General features: G+C 33.3%; 1 protein-coding gene, 1 long non-coding RNA gene and 1 pseudogene across 3 annotated transcripts; 1 reads left to right on the top strand and 2 right to left on the bottom strand.

Annotated features, from left to right (window-relative positions):
• Nucleotides 1-2675: 2675 nt before the first annotated feature.
• Nucleotides 2676-4557, bottom strand: LOC105146280 (uncharacterized). The gene is made up of 3 exons (XR_846172.2): nucleotides 4350-4557; nucleotides 4142-4184; nucleotides 2676-4062 (listed from the first exon to the last, which is right to left on the bottom strand). It is a non-coding gene; the product is annotated as an uncharacterized LOC105146280 (long non-coding RNA).
• Nucleotides 4558-4634: 77 nt separating this feature from the next.
• LOC147908449 (uncharacterized) lies at nucleotides 4635-8256 on the top strand (annotated as a pseudogene). The gene is made up of 3 exons (XR_015546111.1): nucleotides 4635-5553; nucleotides 5624-5753; nucleotides 8017-8256. The product of XR_015546111.1 is annotated as an uncharacterized LOC147908449 (transcript).
• A 652-nt stretch (nucleotides 8257-8908) lies between these two features.
• On the bottom strand, nucleotides 8909-10411 carry LOC147908448 (uncharacterized). Its single transcript, XM_087409413.1, has 4 exons — nucleotides 10327-10411; nucleotides 9858-9996; nucleotides 9649-9771; nucleotides 8909-9463 (listed from the first exon to the last, which is right to left on the bottom strand). Exons 1-4 carry the CDS (start codon nucleotides 10409-10411, stop codon nucleotides 9214-9216), a joined length of 597 nt encoding a protein of 198 aa, XP_087265539.1. The 3' UTR covers nucleotides 8909-9213.
• Between the last annotated feature and the right edge of the window lie 9070 nt (nucleotides 10412-19481).

Here is a 19481-nt window from a genome sequence, read left to right as displayed (position 1 = left end):
ATGAATAAAGAAGAATTTGTTTAATTTTACTGATGATGATTGTCTACATGGGATCGATCATACGACAGTTATGCATTGTAATTATGATGCAGAGACTAATTCATATCCTGAATTATTTTCGCATGTAAGTAGTTTTTAAAAAATATATTTATATCAAGCGATATATGAATAAAAATATTTTAGGGTGATCAATAATATAACTTATTTATAGTATGAAAGATTGCATTAGCTTGTGTATTAGAACTCAAACAAATTGTACAGTTGCTAACGCTGAACATTATTATGATCTAAGTTCTTTAACAAGAACTTCAGAAAATTATATGATTCCATATAAAAAATAAAACAAAATTCTTCAAATCACCTAAAATAATATTATATGTCTGGCAGCCTATACTACTTCATATTATAGTATCATGTATCCAATCTTAGACGATCCTAAAAAACTTAACTTATAGATAGGTATTGACAAGCAGATTTTATATTAAAATTAATTATAATGTAAATATAATATTTATATAATTTGATTTTGTTATATATTTGATTGTATAATTTTGTATAACAGAAAACCTTTTACTTTAAAAATAAATTGATTTTTGTCTTATCTTATTATAGATATGTTTTATTTTTTATACGCAAAGGAATCATATAATTTTCTGAAGCTCTTGTTAAAGGACTTAGATCATAATAATGTCCAGCGTTAACAAGTGTACAATTTGTTTGAATTCTAGTACACAAGCTAACACAATCTTCCATACTATAAATAAGTTACATTATTGATCACCCAAAAATATTTTGATTCATATATCACTTGATATAAATATATTTTTTAAAAACTACTTACATGCGAAAATAATTCAGGATATGAATTAGTCTCTGCATCATAATTACAATGCATAACTGTCGTATGATCGATCCCATATAGACAATCATCATCAGTAAAATTAAACAAATTCTTCTTTATTCATTATCTAATTTTGGAGGAAATTTTCCTGTTTATATAAAAAAAATTAATTCCTTTATCAGACTTACGATAATATACTTTAATATATAAAAATATAATTGAAACTGTACAGCATTACCTGTTCTTATTTTTGTATTGTTTTTTATTAGACATATTGCATAATCATCTTGGTTATTGCATTTTTTAATTAATGGAGAACACAGTTGCATATGTAAAATCTCGTAATTATGTTTGATGATATCTTCTTTATCTGATGTCAGTTTTGTTAAATTATATATAAAATTAAACTTAACTTACGTTTAGACATTTCACCAATACTTTGAAGGAGTGACGGTTAAAATCTACAAATAAAACAATTTCTAATTTTTGTATTTTGTTTCAAAACCTGATACAATTAAATCCTATGATAATAGCATTTGAGGTCTTACAGAGAATGATGCAAAGAATCTTGTCTTACAGTGTTAGTTACTGATCCATCTTATTGGTCGAATAACAATCAGAAAACGTATAATAGAATTATTCAGAATGGATTCCGATCAAAATAATTAAATTATTTCCTACATTTCTATTGTGTTTTTTAAAGAAACTGTAGGAAAACTAAATAATTTCGATCGGAATTCATTCCAAGCAATTCCATAATACGTCCTCAAAATACTAGAGAGACTATCGTGTCTAATGGAATTTCCATGACCGTAGCGTCTATATCTATAATTTCGGTCAAATACATGATATTTTAATATTTAATTAAAAATGTCCGGATGACTCACAAATGTTTTTAATGGTACTTCATAACTCTTCATACGAAATATAAACGATTCCATATATAAATTTTGTTGAATTTAGATCCAATTAATTATTCGGTCAAGTATGATCCAAAAAAGAATAATTAATTGTAATTAATAGAATGACTTACAAACCTTTTTATTTGCACTTCAAAACTCTTCATACGAAATACAAACGATTTAAAATGATAATTTTTACAATCGGAGGTTTTGTCCAGTCACGTACATGCGAATCTCATCGAGTGATTGGTTCTTATTGGTGGATCCATAAATAAGAACCAATCCCTCGATGAGCAAGCTGCATTCCCAAAACCCATCAAAAGAAAATTGTTGCAACCTTTCTGTGACCGGCTGTACATAACTGTCAGTACATCCATTTTCAATTTGAGAACTGCGTGATTACATTTTCTGACATTATCGATAAAATTATATTGTTAAAAGTAGATGTGGTTTGTCTCTGTACTAAATCCTCAGAATAGGAAGGTACCGACCATAGTGGAAAAAATAGAAGATGAAATATTACACATAATGGCGATAGCAATACTGGAAATAACTAATCAAATGTTTCCCAATATCAAAGACATAGAGAATGAACTGCGCAATCCCTATCTAAGTAGTATTCAAATGTGGTCGACAATAATGAGAAAGAGGGACCGTGGAAGACAATTAATCTCTCTTTCATTCTCTCTCCCATTACGCTATTGAATGGAAAGAGACAGAGATGACCGTCTTCCACGGTCCCTCTCTCTTACTTTTATCAACTATTTTGACATATGAATCTTGCAGTCCATTCTCTATGGCCCGAATTCATCGTTTCTCAAATCTCAAGATCGGTTTCAAATCTTAAATCTCAAACCTCCAATCTCAAATCTCCAACCAAAATTTCAGTGCTAGTGTCTAATCATGAAATTGAATTCTTCGTGACTGTTCATGACTGAACCGGAAGCCGAAAATGCGAGAATAAAATAAAGTCTTGTGAGATCACTCAAGCGAAATGGACATGTGCGTCTCGCCTCGCTTTGAGTGTTGTATCATCTCATTCATTTTTTGAAAAGCGTTTCCGGGTTCGACTGTACATTACAATACATTATTTGTCTTGATTACATCATTATTTCGTCCCATTCATTGGTTTTCACGATTTATTTACGATTCTGGCCGGGATCGCCACCATTTTTGCGGCGAGTGGTATTAATTTTGAAGAAGAAGAAGAAGTGATAATAAAATAAAACGTGATGACTAATGAACTTATAAAACAATATAACGGCTGAACATTTAGTAAATTCATTTTTTAAAGAAAGTGTGAGGTAAAAAATTAAAATATTTATAATATATAAAATATTTATAATAATTGGTGAAAAAATTTCGCTGAAAATATTCTACGTTTTTTTATTATAATAAAAATAGACACACACACACACATCTACGTATATACATCTACGTATATAAATATATATGTGTGTGCTTGTTAAAATAAATTGCTCGTAATAAATATCTTTTATTACTCCCTCGTACAAATATTCTATTAGCATAGATTCGCACACGATCCTGTTCCGAGTTAAAGAGATGAAGTTCCTTGACCTAAAATAGGACCCATGATCGCATGATTCTTGAAACTGAGTCGTAGAGTTTTATCAGGACGTTAGTCTACGTTTCAGAATCACCTAAGTGCGTTTGACTCGCTCCATCCCCTTCCCCGTGGAGACCAAGCTCCGTGCGTCTAATGTCTTTCCACACTCCATCCTTCCTATTCTCTTTTTTTTTTACCCATTTCCGGAGTTTGGACGTAACACTATTTCCTTCTCAACAGCTTGTGACAGGCGATATCCTTGTGCATTAATGAATAATAAAATCCTAATTATAAAACTCCACATAAGAATATTGGCATAATTATTATTATGAAAAACAAAGAGGAAGAAAACAAAAAAATAATTTGTGGAATTAAGTCAGTATGAATTTAAAAAGTAAAATTATTTTAATTATATACATATTCTTCTTAAATTGTGTATATGTATATACTTGTACATTATATGATTGTGGTTACAAATTTTATGTTGTTGGTTTGTACACGTCATCTAAAGCTGAAAAGAAATGGAATTAAAAGATTGCTACAGGAAAGCAAGACATTTGTTTAAGAAACGATAAGATATTAACAAAAGAAGTGGCGCTGATATATCAGAATCAATCATTCAGTTTATTGTGTACAAAAATATTTCTTTCATTGTCCATTATTGTGAAGTGAGTCCACAGTGCTTGTATGCAAATGCTGTGCATATTGATCATATTGTAACAACCATTTACAATATGCACATTTAAATTGTCCTAAAAGTCAAAATACATGTATTAATGCGATAAATATGTATATAGCATATCTTGTTAATAAATAAAATATAAAGAATACTTTATCATGTTGTGTAAATTATGCTGAGATGTGATGTCGAATCCTGTAACAAGCATTTATTTATTTATTATATAATACATGTGTTTTGCATCTTGACAGACAATGTAGATAACATAATAATTACGAAATGTCATAACTTTGAAACATGTTTCGTTGGTATCTATGCAAATACACAGCACACATGTGTAGAAAAAACAGATAAACTTACATTTATTCTTCCCTGCACGATTGTAAAATCTTTCCACAAAACATTTTCCTATGTCGAATATCAAAAATCCTCATTTATCAATTTTAATTTGCATATCACAATCTATTCCGCTCAATTCCGAAAAAATTCCGAAAAAAATTTTACTATGGGGAGCCCGAGTGTGAAAAAGCGGAACGGAATCATTCTGATTGGTTAACCCCTACCCTGTTCTTTTCCGTTACTATTCTGTTCCGCTCATGGAGTAATAAAGGTGCTGTCCTAATAAGCATAAGGTGTAAGAAATTTACTAGATATAAACATAATAGAGATATCAATAGCGTCAAGGCTGTGTGGCTCAGTTGCAGAACGAAAGTCTATCAAATCAGAGGAGAGAACAGGCCTGGGATCGAGATGAAGAGCGCCCTGATATTTTTCTGTTGTCGTCAATTGTTTACACACGAATCAAAATGACGGATTGATTTCTTACTAGAATTGAGCATTCTGTTCCAGTTCCGAAACAGTTTTCTGTCATGGAACTGTATAGATATGCATAGTTGAGTTGGAAGAGAAAGTGTGAAAGAAACAAACAATACTTCATAATATTAAAACAGTTAATTAACTTTAACGGTGAAGTACGCATATGCTCCTCAGAAAAAGCAAATTCGTTATTTAAACTACGTATTTTTAGCAAAGTTACACAGTTATCTTGACAATATGCAATCTTTTCATTTCTACATCTATATCTGGAAGCAGAAAAATATCAGAATGAAACGGAAATTCTGGGTACGATCAATATTCACACATAGAATGAGGTTTACAAGATGCAAGTGATATTTGCTCCTTGAGATGCAAAAATATCTGATCGTGAAAAATACTTTAATTACTTTAGAATGACTCCAGAATTATTTAAAGAACTGCTAACATCAGTTGGACCACACATTCAGAAAAAAAGTTGTCGAATCCCAATTTCACCTCGTACAAGATTACAACTGACTTTGCACTAGTTAGCATCCGGTGACATCTCATTCGTATGCATTTCGTATTGCACTCAATATAGCATCCAAAATTGTAAGACAGACTTGCACTGCATTGTGGAAAGTCTTGAAAGATAGTTTTTCTGCAATCTACCGCTGAAAGTTGGCAAAAAGTTGCTGATGAATTTCAACAAATCTATCAATTACTAAATTGCGTTGGCTCTATAGATGGGAAGCACATTATCATTCAGGTATGTGTCTAATACAATCATTTTTGTATATTTTTTAATAAATTTGACATTAAATTCTTGTTAATTGTAGGCACCACCGAATAGTGGCTCATCCTGCTATAACTATCAAGATAATCATAGTATAAATTTACTTGCCGTGAATGCAAATTATTGCTTTAGCATCGTGGACATTGGAGCTGAAGGGAGACGTAGCGATGCAGGTATATTTACTAGCAGTGACCTTGCTCGATTACTAGATAGAAATTCACTTCAACTGCCTATGGCCAGGTATTTGGATGATAGCGGATTCAAATTTTATGTCTTAGTAGAGGACGAGACATTTCTACTAGCATCTTATATGATGCGGCCATACTCTCGAAGTGAGAACTTAACTATTACGAAGAAATTCTTTAATCACAGATTAGAGCACGGAGAACAGTAGAATGTGCGTTTGAGTTATTAGAGATTGGCAAGATGATTGGGCGGCAATTTTTCGTCGGCCAATTGTCTCTCACATTTCAATGGTCAAATTAGCCGTTCAAGCTGCAACAGCTATACATAACTTTATAATGAAACGTGAACTTCAATTGGAGCTATCGGAAAGAATTTATTTTGTTTTAAGGTGGTGATGACCGAAATGTAATTTCGACTAGAATTGAAAATATACATAATTGCAATGCACGAAAGAACGTTGAAGCTATATGAATTAGAGATGTCTTTGCTATGTATTTTGAACTCCAAATCCATTTGATTGTCGATGAAGGAAAGCTTCTAAACAATGAATATTAAATTTCTATATTATATAATTATATATTGTTATATAGCAATATGTTATATTAGATGTACAAAAAAGTTCTGAGCTTTAGATTTGATACAACCGAAATAACAATTTAAATTTTATATATCTTCCCGCCCTTTTGCGGTTTTAAAGCGTTAACATTTGGCCTTCTAAAATGCCATACGGTTTGGCGTTTGATGCACATAACCTCAAAAATCAGTAGTATTCACGATGGCAATAACAAAAGAGCATATTCGATTTTCCATCCACTTCGCGTTTCATCTGAAGAAAAATGCTGCTGAAGCCACTGCAATGATTTGTGCTGCATATGGAGAGAACGCTGTAAGTCATGCTACATGTAAAAGACGGTATCAAAAGTTTCGCCAAGGAGATTTCTTAAAGATGAATCGCGTGCTGGACGCCCTGAAAAGATTGAAACGGACGAATTGCAAGCACTGCTGGATATAAACTCTGCGCAAACTGAAAAGGAGCTTGCAGAACAGCTTGGCGTTACGCAGCAAGCCAATTCCGTATGATTACATACGATGGGAAAGGTTCAAAAGGAAGGCAGATGGGTTCCGCATGAATGTTGTCCGAAGACAACAAAAATCGACGGCGTGACACTGCACTCACTTTACTTTCAAAGTTCTGGAAAAAAGATTTTCTGCACAAAATCATTACAGGCGATGAAAAGTGGATTCTTTATGATAACCCTAAACGTAGAAAATCATGGGTTGATCCTGGTCAACCTTCAACATCGACGCCAAAGCCCAATATCCACGCCAAGAAGGTTTTGCTTTGTATCTGGTGGGATTGGAAGGGTGTGTTGTACTACGAGTTGTTACAACCAGGTGAAACAGTCACGGCAGACCGCTACCAACAACAATTGACCAATTTGAGCGATGCATTAGAAGAAAAGAGGCCATTTACTGGCCAAGGACGTCGTAAAGTGATCTTGCTTCATGACAATGCTCGACCTCATGTTGCGAAAACGACTCAGGACCATATCTTTGCGTTAGGCTGGGAACTTCTTCCGCACGCGGCGTATAGCCCAGACATGGCGCCTTCCGATTACTACCTATTCCGGTCGCTGCAGCATCATTTGGCTGATACACATTTCGTGAGATTAGAAGAGATACGAAAATGCATTGATGACTTTATCGCTTCGAAGCCGGTGAGTTTCTATCGTCAAGGAATTCGCAAGCTCCCCGAAATATGGCAAAAGGTCGTTGATGCAAACGGAGAATATTTCGCTGATTAATATTTTTTCGTTTGTTTTTGAATAAAGATTGAATTGTACAAAAAAAAGCTCAGAACTTTTTTGTACACCTAATATAATTATCTATAAGACTATAAAAAAGCCATATTTTTTTCCTAAGAATTATTAATAAATATAAGATCGTACATAGCTCAATGTTTTGAACTTGACATACAGGGTCCATTATGAAAGTAATGCGCATGATTTTATTGTGACGCGAATATCCATCGCAGCGGGGTAAAATGGGTCGGGAAATGTGGTGGGGGGTCTGCCCTTCCAAGGCAGCCGGTCGCCAGTTTGCTCTGAGCAGTCTGAGTGGAAAAACGTACCTCCGCGTGAAGTGTGTTTTTCGATTTTGTAACACGGCGCGATGGAGCGTTCGCTTGAACAGCGATACGCCATCAAGTTTTGCGTGCGACTTGGAAAGAATGCAACCGAAACATTCCAGATGCTTCAAGAGGCCTTCAAGGACGACTGCATTTCAAGGTCACAGTCCGGGAGGTGGCACAAGGCGTTCAAGGAGGGCCGGGAGGAGGTCGCCGACGAACCCCGTTCTGGACGCCCAACAACGGCCAGAACCGACGAAAACGTGAATTGTGTGTGCGAAGTTTTGCGTTCCGATCGTCGATTGAGCATCCAGTACATCGCTGACACCCTAAACATGTCCACATTTGCAGTACATGGGATAGTGACGGAGAATCTGCAAATGCGCAAGGTCTGCGCGAAGCTTGTGCCGAAAGTGTTGACGGAAGACCAGAAAGAACTTCGAGTTTCGCGCTGTCAAGAATTGTTGGATTTGATTCAAAATGAGCCGGACTTTCTTAACTCTGTCATAACCGGAGACGAATCTTAGATGTTCGAGTACGACCCAGAATCGAAAAGGCAGAGCAGCGAGTGGCACTCAAAATCATCCCCCCGCCCCAAGAAAGCGCGAATGAGCAAGTCTCGCATCAAAACGATCATTGTCTTTTTTGACGTCCGAGGAATCGTCCATTTTGAGTTTGTACCGCAGGGAGAAACTATCAACTCAGCCTTCTACCTGGAGGTGCTCAAGAGATTGAAACGCCGGGTCGCGCGCGTGAGGGCTGACATCAAAGACGCGATCAAGCTCCAGCATGACAATGCCCCCAGCCACACGGCCTTCATCATTGCCAACTGGCTTACCTGGCCCGGAGCAACACCCCGGTAGTCCTCCAATCCCCTTACAGTCCCGACTTGGCTCCGTGCGACTTTTTTTTTGTTTCCCTGTCTGAAGAAAGAGCTGAAAGGAAAGCATTGGGAGTTCGTGGAAAACATCCAAAAACATGTTACAACGTTCTTAAGAGACATTCCCGTCGAGGAGTTTCAGCGTGCCTTCCAGGCGTGGCAGACACGTCTCCGCAAGTGTATTGATTCAGGGAGAGAGTATTTTGAAGAATTTTGAGCATTTGTACCGCTACGATCAATAAATCTATTTTTCCCAGAAAATGCGCATTACTTTTATAATGGACCCTGTACACATATATGTATAGTGTAATAACAAAAAATTTTTTTCAGATTCAAATATGAACATTCGTCAGGTTTTATTGAAAAAAATGTTTTATTTATTATTTAATGTATAATGTATTGGTAGCAAATTAAAGGTAACGATAATAATACAACAAATTTATGGTTTTTGAAGTTTCATCTCCGCCAATTCTTCGTCTTCTGCCCTGTGAATGAGACGCAGCAGCTCTATTTGTATTTGCCTTTTTCGAAGATAACTTAACTTACGCAGCATATCTCCTATCTGCTCCAGGAAACTGTCCACTGCATCCTTTTTTGACGTATTTTTGGCAAGTAATTGCAATATGTTATTATGCAGTGTCTGCGAATCGAAATCAATACTGCTTTTCTGTAATACAAAAAATTCTATTTAAAAAATCAATTTCAGACTATTACAGAGAATCAGTATAATATAAATTTATTAAGTTAAAAAGTATGAAAATGTATCAGTTAATAATGAAAATCTATGATATTATTATTGAGTTATTTAAAATTAATTCACCTCTTTGTTTTTTTGTTAATCGTTTGCATTGAGCCGAACTACTTGCTGTTTCACAAATGTTTGCTACAATCTGTTAGAGAAGATACATTACTGAAATTACATTGCTGAAATTCCAAATCGTTCCGATTCGATGCACTATCTTCATTATGACATATGTTTTGCGATAAAGAACTCGTACTAAAATGAACAATAAAGATAAATAAGAAAAATATACCATATTTTTCATATTCTAAAACCTATATATCAGACAAGTTATTACGTACGGCATTTTCTGTGCAACCTCGTCTAGAAATTGCATTCTTGAATAGAAGCGAAAAGTACTTTTCTGCAGATGTCCCGCTTCCGCACCTGATTCTTTGTGTATATAATCTTTTATTTTTTGCGGACTTTTAATAACAGTCCCTCAGATACGACCATTTCATCCACGTCCTTAAAACCTAAAAATCCCTAGTTCGAATTACGAATTCAGCTTATACAAATACTAAAGTAAATCAATCCATTTGCGAATGCAGATTAAGGCCCGTATTCAGAATGTGTTCTAAAGATGTTAGTGCGTTTTTGTTATTCTATTCTTATTTTTCGTCTAACCGTCTAATAAATGATGAAGATAGAATGATAAAAATACACACTAACATTTTTAGAAATATTGGGTCATCTAAAAAGTATCCGCGGTACTTTGTCACTAGAGTTATGACCATCAACACACATCTAGTGACAAAAAACCGCGGATACTTTTTAGATGACCCAATAGAATAGAATCATTACTATTCTCTGATGATAATGCATCCCTCTGTGTACTTTCTCCTACTTTCTTCATTCCTGTTTATACATAAATGAGTATTGTGCAATCTTGTTAAATTGAGTGTAAATATTAGGTGTAGTAAAAAGAAATCCATTATTTTTCCAATAGATGGCTTTAGTAATCTGTATCTCGTCTACGCGTTACAGATTACTAAAGCCATCTATTGGAAAAATAATGGATTTCTTTTTATTACACTTAATATTAGGGTCCGCATCAAATTTATAAATTCTTGTTTGAAATTAGGATTGGTTCCTCCACATTTATATAAACTTATTAAATCTAATAATTTTTCACTTTACAATAACACTTCGTACAAAAGACTTGAAGGTATTCAATTGAATCACGTAGAGGCAATTATGCGATTAGAGTTGAAAGATGCTTTACTGCCATTTACATTTGATCAGAACTAATATTTTTAATCTTTCGAATACAGTCTCTGATATTTTGCCAGCTTCTGTAGATTATGATTTCTTTAAATATTTGGATCATATTAACAATACTTCTAATACTTTTTCGAACAAATATATATATATATAGAATAAATAAAAAAATAGATTGGTTATGACATAAAAAAATTACATTATCCAAGTCTAAAATTAGATATCTATCTCATATGTGTGTTCTGTTTCCAACAATACGAATGATAATTCTAACAATATTCAAGTTAAGATTTGCAATGACTTACAAAAAATTCAGTTACTCGGAAAGAATTGATATTAATCCGGATAAATTTAGTGAAGCATCTCCTCTCGATATTCTACATGACAAATGGTTTGTTAATTTGAGCAGCAGTGACATTCCCTTAGAAGTTCGGTATTTATTACAATTTGGTGAAAAATTTGAGCTAACTATTAATAGAGACAACAAAGAAAAAACTTTAATTGAATTTATTAAACACATTGAAAATAATATAAGTGGTCGATCTAAAAATATCATTAACTTTGTCAGAAATAATTCTATCTCAATACTTAACAGATTCCATAACAATTTTCCTTCTCCTAATTTTACTGATAAATAGATTTTAGAGTGGTTATATGTAACAAATAGATTTATAAATGACCATCCAAACATACTCATTACAAACGCTGATAAGGGAAGTGTTACTATTGTCCTTGACAAAGATATCTACGTATCAAAAATGGAGGAGATTCTTTCAGATATTAATATTTATGAAATTGTTAATAAAGATCCAATTAAAAAGTTGACTCAGGACTTACGTACGTTGCTAGTGAGATGGAAGTGTGATCGGTTTATTGACGAACAAACGTATCGAAGATTGTTTACAACTGATGATGTTATACCTAGTGCTTACGGTTTGACCAAGATAGATAAAGACAGCAACTCATTAAGAATGATTGTATTCTCTATTAAATCCATTGTATTATCTTTCTCTTTTTTTACACAATATAATTAATGACAGTATATCAAAAGCTTCTAGCTACATTAAAGACAGTTTCCATTTAGTTGAGAAATTAAATGACACAGTTTTTTTCTCAATATGTTTTGGCTTCATTGGATGTAGAATTCCTTTTTACTATATTCCTGTTGATCTAACATTAAATATCATCGATAGGAGATGGGTTTACATTTCAGCGAAGACAAACATTTCAAAAAACGAATTCACTAATACAGTTAGATTTATTTTAGATTCAACTTTTTTTGCTTTTAATAACAAAATTTATAAACAAGTATTTGGTACTCCAATGGGTTCACTATTATCACCGATAATTGCCGACATTGCAATGCAAGATCTAGAAGAAATAGCAATAAATAAATTATTAGTAGTACAATCATTGTTTTATTTTAGATATGTTGATAATATCATTCTTGCATTTCCATCTGATACTATCAATGACGCTTTAAATATTTTTAATTCTTTACATTTGAGATTGCAGTTTACTTTGGAGGTTGGTACAGGTGGCAGATTGAGTTTTCTTGATACAATGCTTGTTATAGATGATCAGAGAATTATATTTATCATAAAATGTTTTCAGAAAGGTTCTTTAATTTCTATTCAAATCATCCTCTTTGCCACAAAAAAGGCATTATTAGTTTCAAATTAGACAAAATTATTCTCTTATCACATCCACGGTTCCAACAAAAAAATTTAATAGATGTTATTCATATTTTCTTAAATAACTGTTATCCTCTCTCATTTATCTTCTCTACAATTGAACAAAGATTAAAGTTCCATATACATAATAAACATATTACACATAATTTACAAGCTAAAGACAAATATTTTACGATTCCTTACGTCAAATCTATTTCCGAAAGTTTCCTTCCTATTTCCGAGAGTGTTTAGTATGTTCCATTGTAAACTAGCTTTTTCTATCCCTAACACATTAAAAAGTCTTATTAAAAGAGGAAAAGATAAGTTAGATTTTCTATCTAACCAGAAAGTGGTTTATAAGATTTCCTGTGACGATTGTAAGGCTAGCTATGTTGGTCAGACAAAAAGAAAATTAAGTACGAGATTACACAAATATATCTCTGATATTAAGAAGAATACTGATTTCCCTACTGTTATAACTGATCGTATAAATTTTGACCACAATTTTAGATGGAACGAAGTAAAAATTTTGGATTGCGAATCTTCGTATAACAACAGATTAATGTCTGAAATGATTCACATCAAAAGACAGAAACAAAGTCTTAAAAGAATGATACTGAATCGTTACCCGAAACTTATTTACAGATTATTCAATCTCTTTGTCCTTCTTAACTACATTCTTTCTCTTTTTACTTCTCCTCTCCCTACTTTCTCTTCCCTCTACTTTATTTTTTCCCTGTTATGTTCCCCTTCCTTTCTAATTTACCATTTCAACCTTCATGTCTTGATATGTGGACTTTATATTGTTTCTAAGTCTTAGAGAAATGACTATATTTTTCAATCTCATCGCATTACCTAAAAATAGACGATGTTTATATTGACACACAACTTTAAGGTATTTATTCTCATTTGATTTATTTGTTACGAAATTAAATATATATAATTTATGACTGTACATCAAAACAATTTCAATTCATATTAATGATTTTAAGTTACACTTCTCATAATATTAAATTACTTTTTTACTTTTTTATTTTACTTTTTATCTTATTTCTTGCTTCTTAGTTTGTATTTCTCTTATTAGATTTGATTGCTTGTTCCTAATAATTTTATATTATATTTGTATTTTTTACAGAAACAAGTATGTTTGTCTGTAATATACATACATAATCCAGAGGAATATACATGGTTATCAATTACAATATTCTTATAACATTTACTTTATATTGAGTGAGATTGATAATTAATACTGTGATCGAGAGCGAATTTTAATTTTTATATATCTTATCTATGTAATATGTCCAATGTTAATTTTGTTAACATTGATAATGATCCAATAGGGATCGAATCCAAAAGGGATCGTTTGTTTTTATTTTGTTTGTTACTGGCAAATTAAAGTTTTATATTTTAACTAGATGACAGTTTATTTATTAACGGTTGCTAATTTTAATTTATAACGATTAATCTTAGGTTCATAGCCCTTTGTCTTTCTGTTTTTTTTATAAATGAATATATTTACTGAATATTTTAATATTTGAAAACTAATTTGTAAATATTTTCTTGCACATTAAATTACTTATTGTAACACGGCCTTTTTCGTCGACAACGAGAATATAGATAAATTCATCATAGCTTTTGAAGCAGTTATGGTCTTGATCCTTTGCAGAGGATCCATACATTATCCACTCACAATAACCACATTTTGTAGCCTGCAAATGAACCCGAATTGCATAATATTTGATGTCCGTATTGAACAAAATTCATATGCTAAAAACTATACGGAAAAAATGTAGAAGAATGATATGGTAAAATTATACCGTGAAAAATATAATACATTCAAATGTCAAATAATATAGAAGAAAATATTGCTACCTCGTCGTTTATCCACATGATCTTCCGCATAGATTTTTTTTTAATAGAGATGTTTTTTCGTTATTCAACCAGAAGCGACCGCGATTAAGACTATCTTCGTTTTTAGCGATCAGAAGACAAAGATAGCCTTAGCCGCGGTAACTTTTGGTTGCGTAATGAAAAAACATCTTACATTTTAATTATAATTTCAAGTTTTTTGGTAAACAAATAAAACTTTCATATAACCTATTAATATGCGAACATAATTCAATGATATGTTCTGAATAATAAACATCTAATAATAATTAATGAATATAATATAATAATTAATGAATAATAATTAATGAACAATGTGTATTTAAAATTATTATTACCGGCCCTTTTCCTTGATAGTTAATACTCATCTCGGAATAAAAGTAGGAATAAAACAAAATATCCTGTAACGTTCTTCCAATACAATGGCGTTATAAAATTTGAGCGGACAGAAACACCCGCCCGATCTGGAAATGAGGAAATTTAACATTCCGAACGGAAGGAAGATCAAGAATTCCCTAGCAGAATTCGATTCGTCATTCCGATCCTTGCTTAATGGAACGGCACCTAAGATAACCGCGCAAACCGTGCCCTTACCTAATTAGTTTCTATACCGCGTACCGCGCTATATGTAATCGCACCTTAATGACTTCGGAACACCAGCGCGATGTTCGTCGCGTGCGATACGAGATATCCAATAAGAGTATATCTGAAGAATGAAAACGTCGGTAAAGCTGTACACTGGATATCGCGTGTCGCGCTGGTATATTAGAAGCATAAGAAGGAGATCAAACTCAAGTCGGTCCCGAAGAAAATGGACTCGAAACACGGTATCGGAAAATCGCTATATGAAAGAATAGAGTAGATATAAAGAGAGTAACTCCAATTAGCCGGAAGTCGCCATTTGGTGTCCTACATCTGAGGTTTCTATATGACGCTATTCCTCTTAATCTTTTCTTTCTTTAACGTTATGTTCTTTCTAACTAACAATAAGGACCTCTAATGGCGAAAACAATATTAGGCACCAATCAGCATTGGCGCTACTGTCTTTATAGGTACCTATTTTATGGAAGAACAAAGAGCATTTCTGTCGGAGAAAACTGTCAATTTAGAGAATTTTATAAATACTTTTGTTCCCATTTCCCAGTAATTCTGTAAATTTGTGTATTTTCGTGCGTAGACTATATTCTGAGAATGACAGTTGTCATTCAAGTTTCATTTTTATTCTTTTTAATTTCAAAGTTTTTTGATGTCGACAAGTTGAAAAACGATAATTCAATGATAATTTATGACTATGTATAAATGTATGTATTTTTTTAATAAATATTAATACATTTATGATTTAATGATATAAAATTAAATTTTATACAAATTGGTATTTCTATATTAAAAATAAAACGTGCATACATGTATATTCCGTACGCGTTATCACGTGGTATATACTTCTAATATTTCCCGCAATGGTACTAAAATCGCATCATCCCGATTTTCCATAAATTTTCCGATATCGTGTTTTGAGCCCATTTTCATCTTCGAGTTTGGTCTCTTTCTTTTTACTCCGTGATTAGGACGCTCCCTTAGACACCGCCATTATTTCAGGTATAGCATAGCATAATCTAGCGTAAAGCATTTTATGTTTCAATCTATTTCTGCACAATTTTGCAATTTACTGGCTCAGGTACTCTTGATGATAAACGCTACAATGGATACGCTACAATATAGAAGATTGCGATATCAAGATGGACTTTGATGGCATTCGCACCCCTTTAATGGAAACTGCTAGTGCAGGATATCATATGCTTGATTACTCACGGGACCGATTAATACTCGATCTGCATCGTGTAACACAGCTCTCATATATGGATGCGCCGGTGGACACGAAGAAATTCTACATATCTTATTAAACTCAGAAGCTGATGTTGAAGATCACAATGAAGACAGTCATACTCCTTCAATGAAAGCAGCAAGCGCCGGGTATGTAGATATTGTATTTCTGCTGATTGCTCACGGAGTTGATGTTAATACTCAGTCTACATCAAATAATACATCTCTCATGTATGAATATGTTAATGGACACGAAGAAGTTGTACGTAGATTGGGGAGCTGATATTGAGGCTTATAATTAAAAACGATCGTAATGGAAGCCTTTAATGAAAGCAGCCCAGTCAGAAATGATAATGGAATCGATGTCGATTCGATGTAGATTTCATTATCATTTCTGAGAGTAAGTACTAGGTATGTAAATATCATGTCGTTGCTGATAGCTCACGGAGTTGATATTAATACTCAATCTACATCAAGTAACACATCTCTTATGTAAAATGCTTTTTCGAATATCGCGACCATTTTCCGCAGAGATATGTGAAATTTTTCATTTTTAACACTGATTTTAAATGACTTTTGAGAAGCAGCAGGCAAATTTTAAGCTAAAGTAATTTCATCAAAAAATCACCGTATCGAGATGTTTAAAAAAGTATTTTAAAATTTAAAATCTTTACTTTCGAAATTGGTAATTGATATTTTAATCTGACTGATCCTTTATGAAGCTATACGGACACAAATGGATACCTCATATGTGAAAATTTTCTACAAATTTTACAAAAGTCTATGGCGACTCACTATGTGAGATAAAATTCACACAAAAATTTGGTTTACACCAATTGAGAGAGTGAATCTTTATTTTTAATTTCGAAATAACTCTTTTTGCTTCAATGTTGAATAACTCGATGAAAAAAAATCGTACAGAGGTCTATAAAAAAAAATTAAAGGTAAAGATTCATTCTTTTGAAAACATGTGTAATTTGTGCACAATTTTTAATTCGTGCAATTTCACAAATTTCATAAAAAATTTTTAAGATCTGATGCGTCTTTATTTATGTTTGTGTAATTTTATGAAATATCAGTAGTACCGTTTTTTGAAGCATCGATCTAAAAAAAGTATAGATTTCAAAACGCTTTTTTAAAAATCTGGATAATTTTTGACGAAGTTATTCTTTCTCGAAATTTGCCTATTTCTGCAGGGTGGAACATGTGATGCTTTAATTTTGCTTAGTAGTGTATATCAATAATGGAAATATATACAGTGTATATCGATAATGGAAATATATACAGTAAAAGAAGTCTGAAAAAGCAAAATATAACTTCACTAGTAGTATATGGACAGCCTTGGACCGTCAAAACAAATCCCCATCACTCCACCTCCGGCGCCAGGGGCGTGGCCTGTCTGTAAAATGGCGCACTCTGCGATTAATACGCGAGAGTATGGATAATAAGGTAATTAAAAGGTGCATTTTGATTGGCTCGGATCATGGCTGCCCACGCGCTGATTGGTTCTGTTTATAGTCGTCCATGCGGTGACGGAGAAAAGTGGAGATGTCGGCAGGGATGAATACCGTGACACCGAGGAAAATCGGGACCGAGATATTTTTTCGTTACGGGGGAGGGGAAAGATGCGGGCCGCGGATATGAATAGCACACAGTTTTTTGTTCTGTAGGTCATTTTTTGCTGCAGCGGCTCAAATATGACCGTCTCCGGCATACTGACGTTTTAGCGAAAGGGTTTTTTTCTTATTACTTATGTCAAGGATTTTTACGAGAATTTTCGGGAGACTCTTGCTTTCACTAGGAAGAAAGGGGAGGTAAAACAGTAATGAACAAGTTCGTGCTGGTATGTCGTCGTAATCGGCGTGATAATTTACTTGTTTTTAGAGAATAAATCTTCTTCTGTACTTTATGCCGGAGATATTTTTATTTAAATATGATAAAAATCTACATTATTTAAGCCTGAAATTTGGAATGTGAAATAGTCGAGAATTTAAGATACAAACATTTTATTTATTGATAAAAGAGTTATTACATCGATAAATGAATTATATCACATGAAAAATTATATTATAAAAGTCATAATCTTCGATTTATTAAAATTATGTTAACAATTTCGTTGAATTTTAATTCAGTTATTTCTAAAAACAATATATTAAAGTATGTTTCCAAAAATGACAAATTTTTTATTTGTGTTCTCACGCAGCGTTCAATATCTTCTTTGACCGCGAAAATGATGAAGTTTGATGATTTTGCTGTCGATGTAGGAATTAGAAGCAGCTCTCCTTAATCAAATATCGGGCGCATTCGTTAACATTGTCGATAGACGTCAGTTGCTTTACATGCGCATCGACACATTTGATTATTCTCTCCATTCCTTGAAATGTAGCTTGCTGTATTACACTCGCGACAGAGTAAGATTTTCTTTTCTTCATCGGTGGTTGTGTTGATTCTGCTTGCGTACTTGCGGATGACGTCTCCTTTGGAAAATTTTCATCTTCCTTGCGCGTCACCAGTATAGCTTTCGCACCATAGACGGAGGTGAAGCTGACAAATATGTTTGCGAATGAGACAGGATTTACTTTGATTGTGCTACTTCCATTTAGGTATGTGCTCATGAGTTCCATATTCTCTTAAAATTGTTTCCACGCATTGGAATCAAAGTTGATTCCTTTTGTATAATTACCAGTCAATTTGACAATAGGCTCGAAGGTTCTCTCCTTTGTAATCCCATATGTAATTTCTTCATATAAGAGGAGTTGAGCGGGTACATCATAGAGAGCAGCAAATATTGCTCATTTCGTTCGGTAATATTGTTTATCACATGAGGACTATTAGGTACAAAGTGATTTCCAATTTCTTGTCTTTCAGCCATGTTGCTTCGCGTGAAAACTTTGGATGAATGTGTCTCACACAAATAAAGGAAGAGGACTGATTTCGAAGTAGACTCTTCGAACAACGAGACGCGACTAAAGTATCGTAATGAACATATTATGTGAAGCGGTTTGCGCTTTTATATATGCTTTTCTAAAACTAACGAAAATCTGCGCGCACAGAATATTTGTTTAAATTGTTACTTTTCTAGAAGAATCTTGCTACGCTGTTATGTGACGCAGCTACTTTTTCAGAAAGAATTTTTTCGAAGATGTATAACGAAATATTTCATGTCACAAATATGTTCGAATTCGTAAAAAAATCGAATAAATTGTCAAAATTACGCGAACATAAAGTACTATTACAGGGTGGGCCATCTATTGGTACGTTTTTGAATTTCGTCGTATGGCAACACCGAACGAGCTACAGACCCGAAATTTTGACAGTTTATTA

The sequence above is a fragment of the Acromyrmex echinatior genome, chromosome 9, assembly GCF_024713525.1.
Source record: "Acromyrmex echinatior isolate Ae372 chromosome 9, ASM2471352v2, whole genome shotgun sequence".
Classification (NCBI taxonomy): Eukaryota; Metazoa; Arthropoda; class Insecta; order Hymenoptera; family Formicidae; genus Acromyrmex; species Acromyrmex echinatior.
The sequence above is the reverse complement of the archived record's forward strand: the minus strand, read 5'-3'. Positions and strand labels throughout refer to the sequence as shown.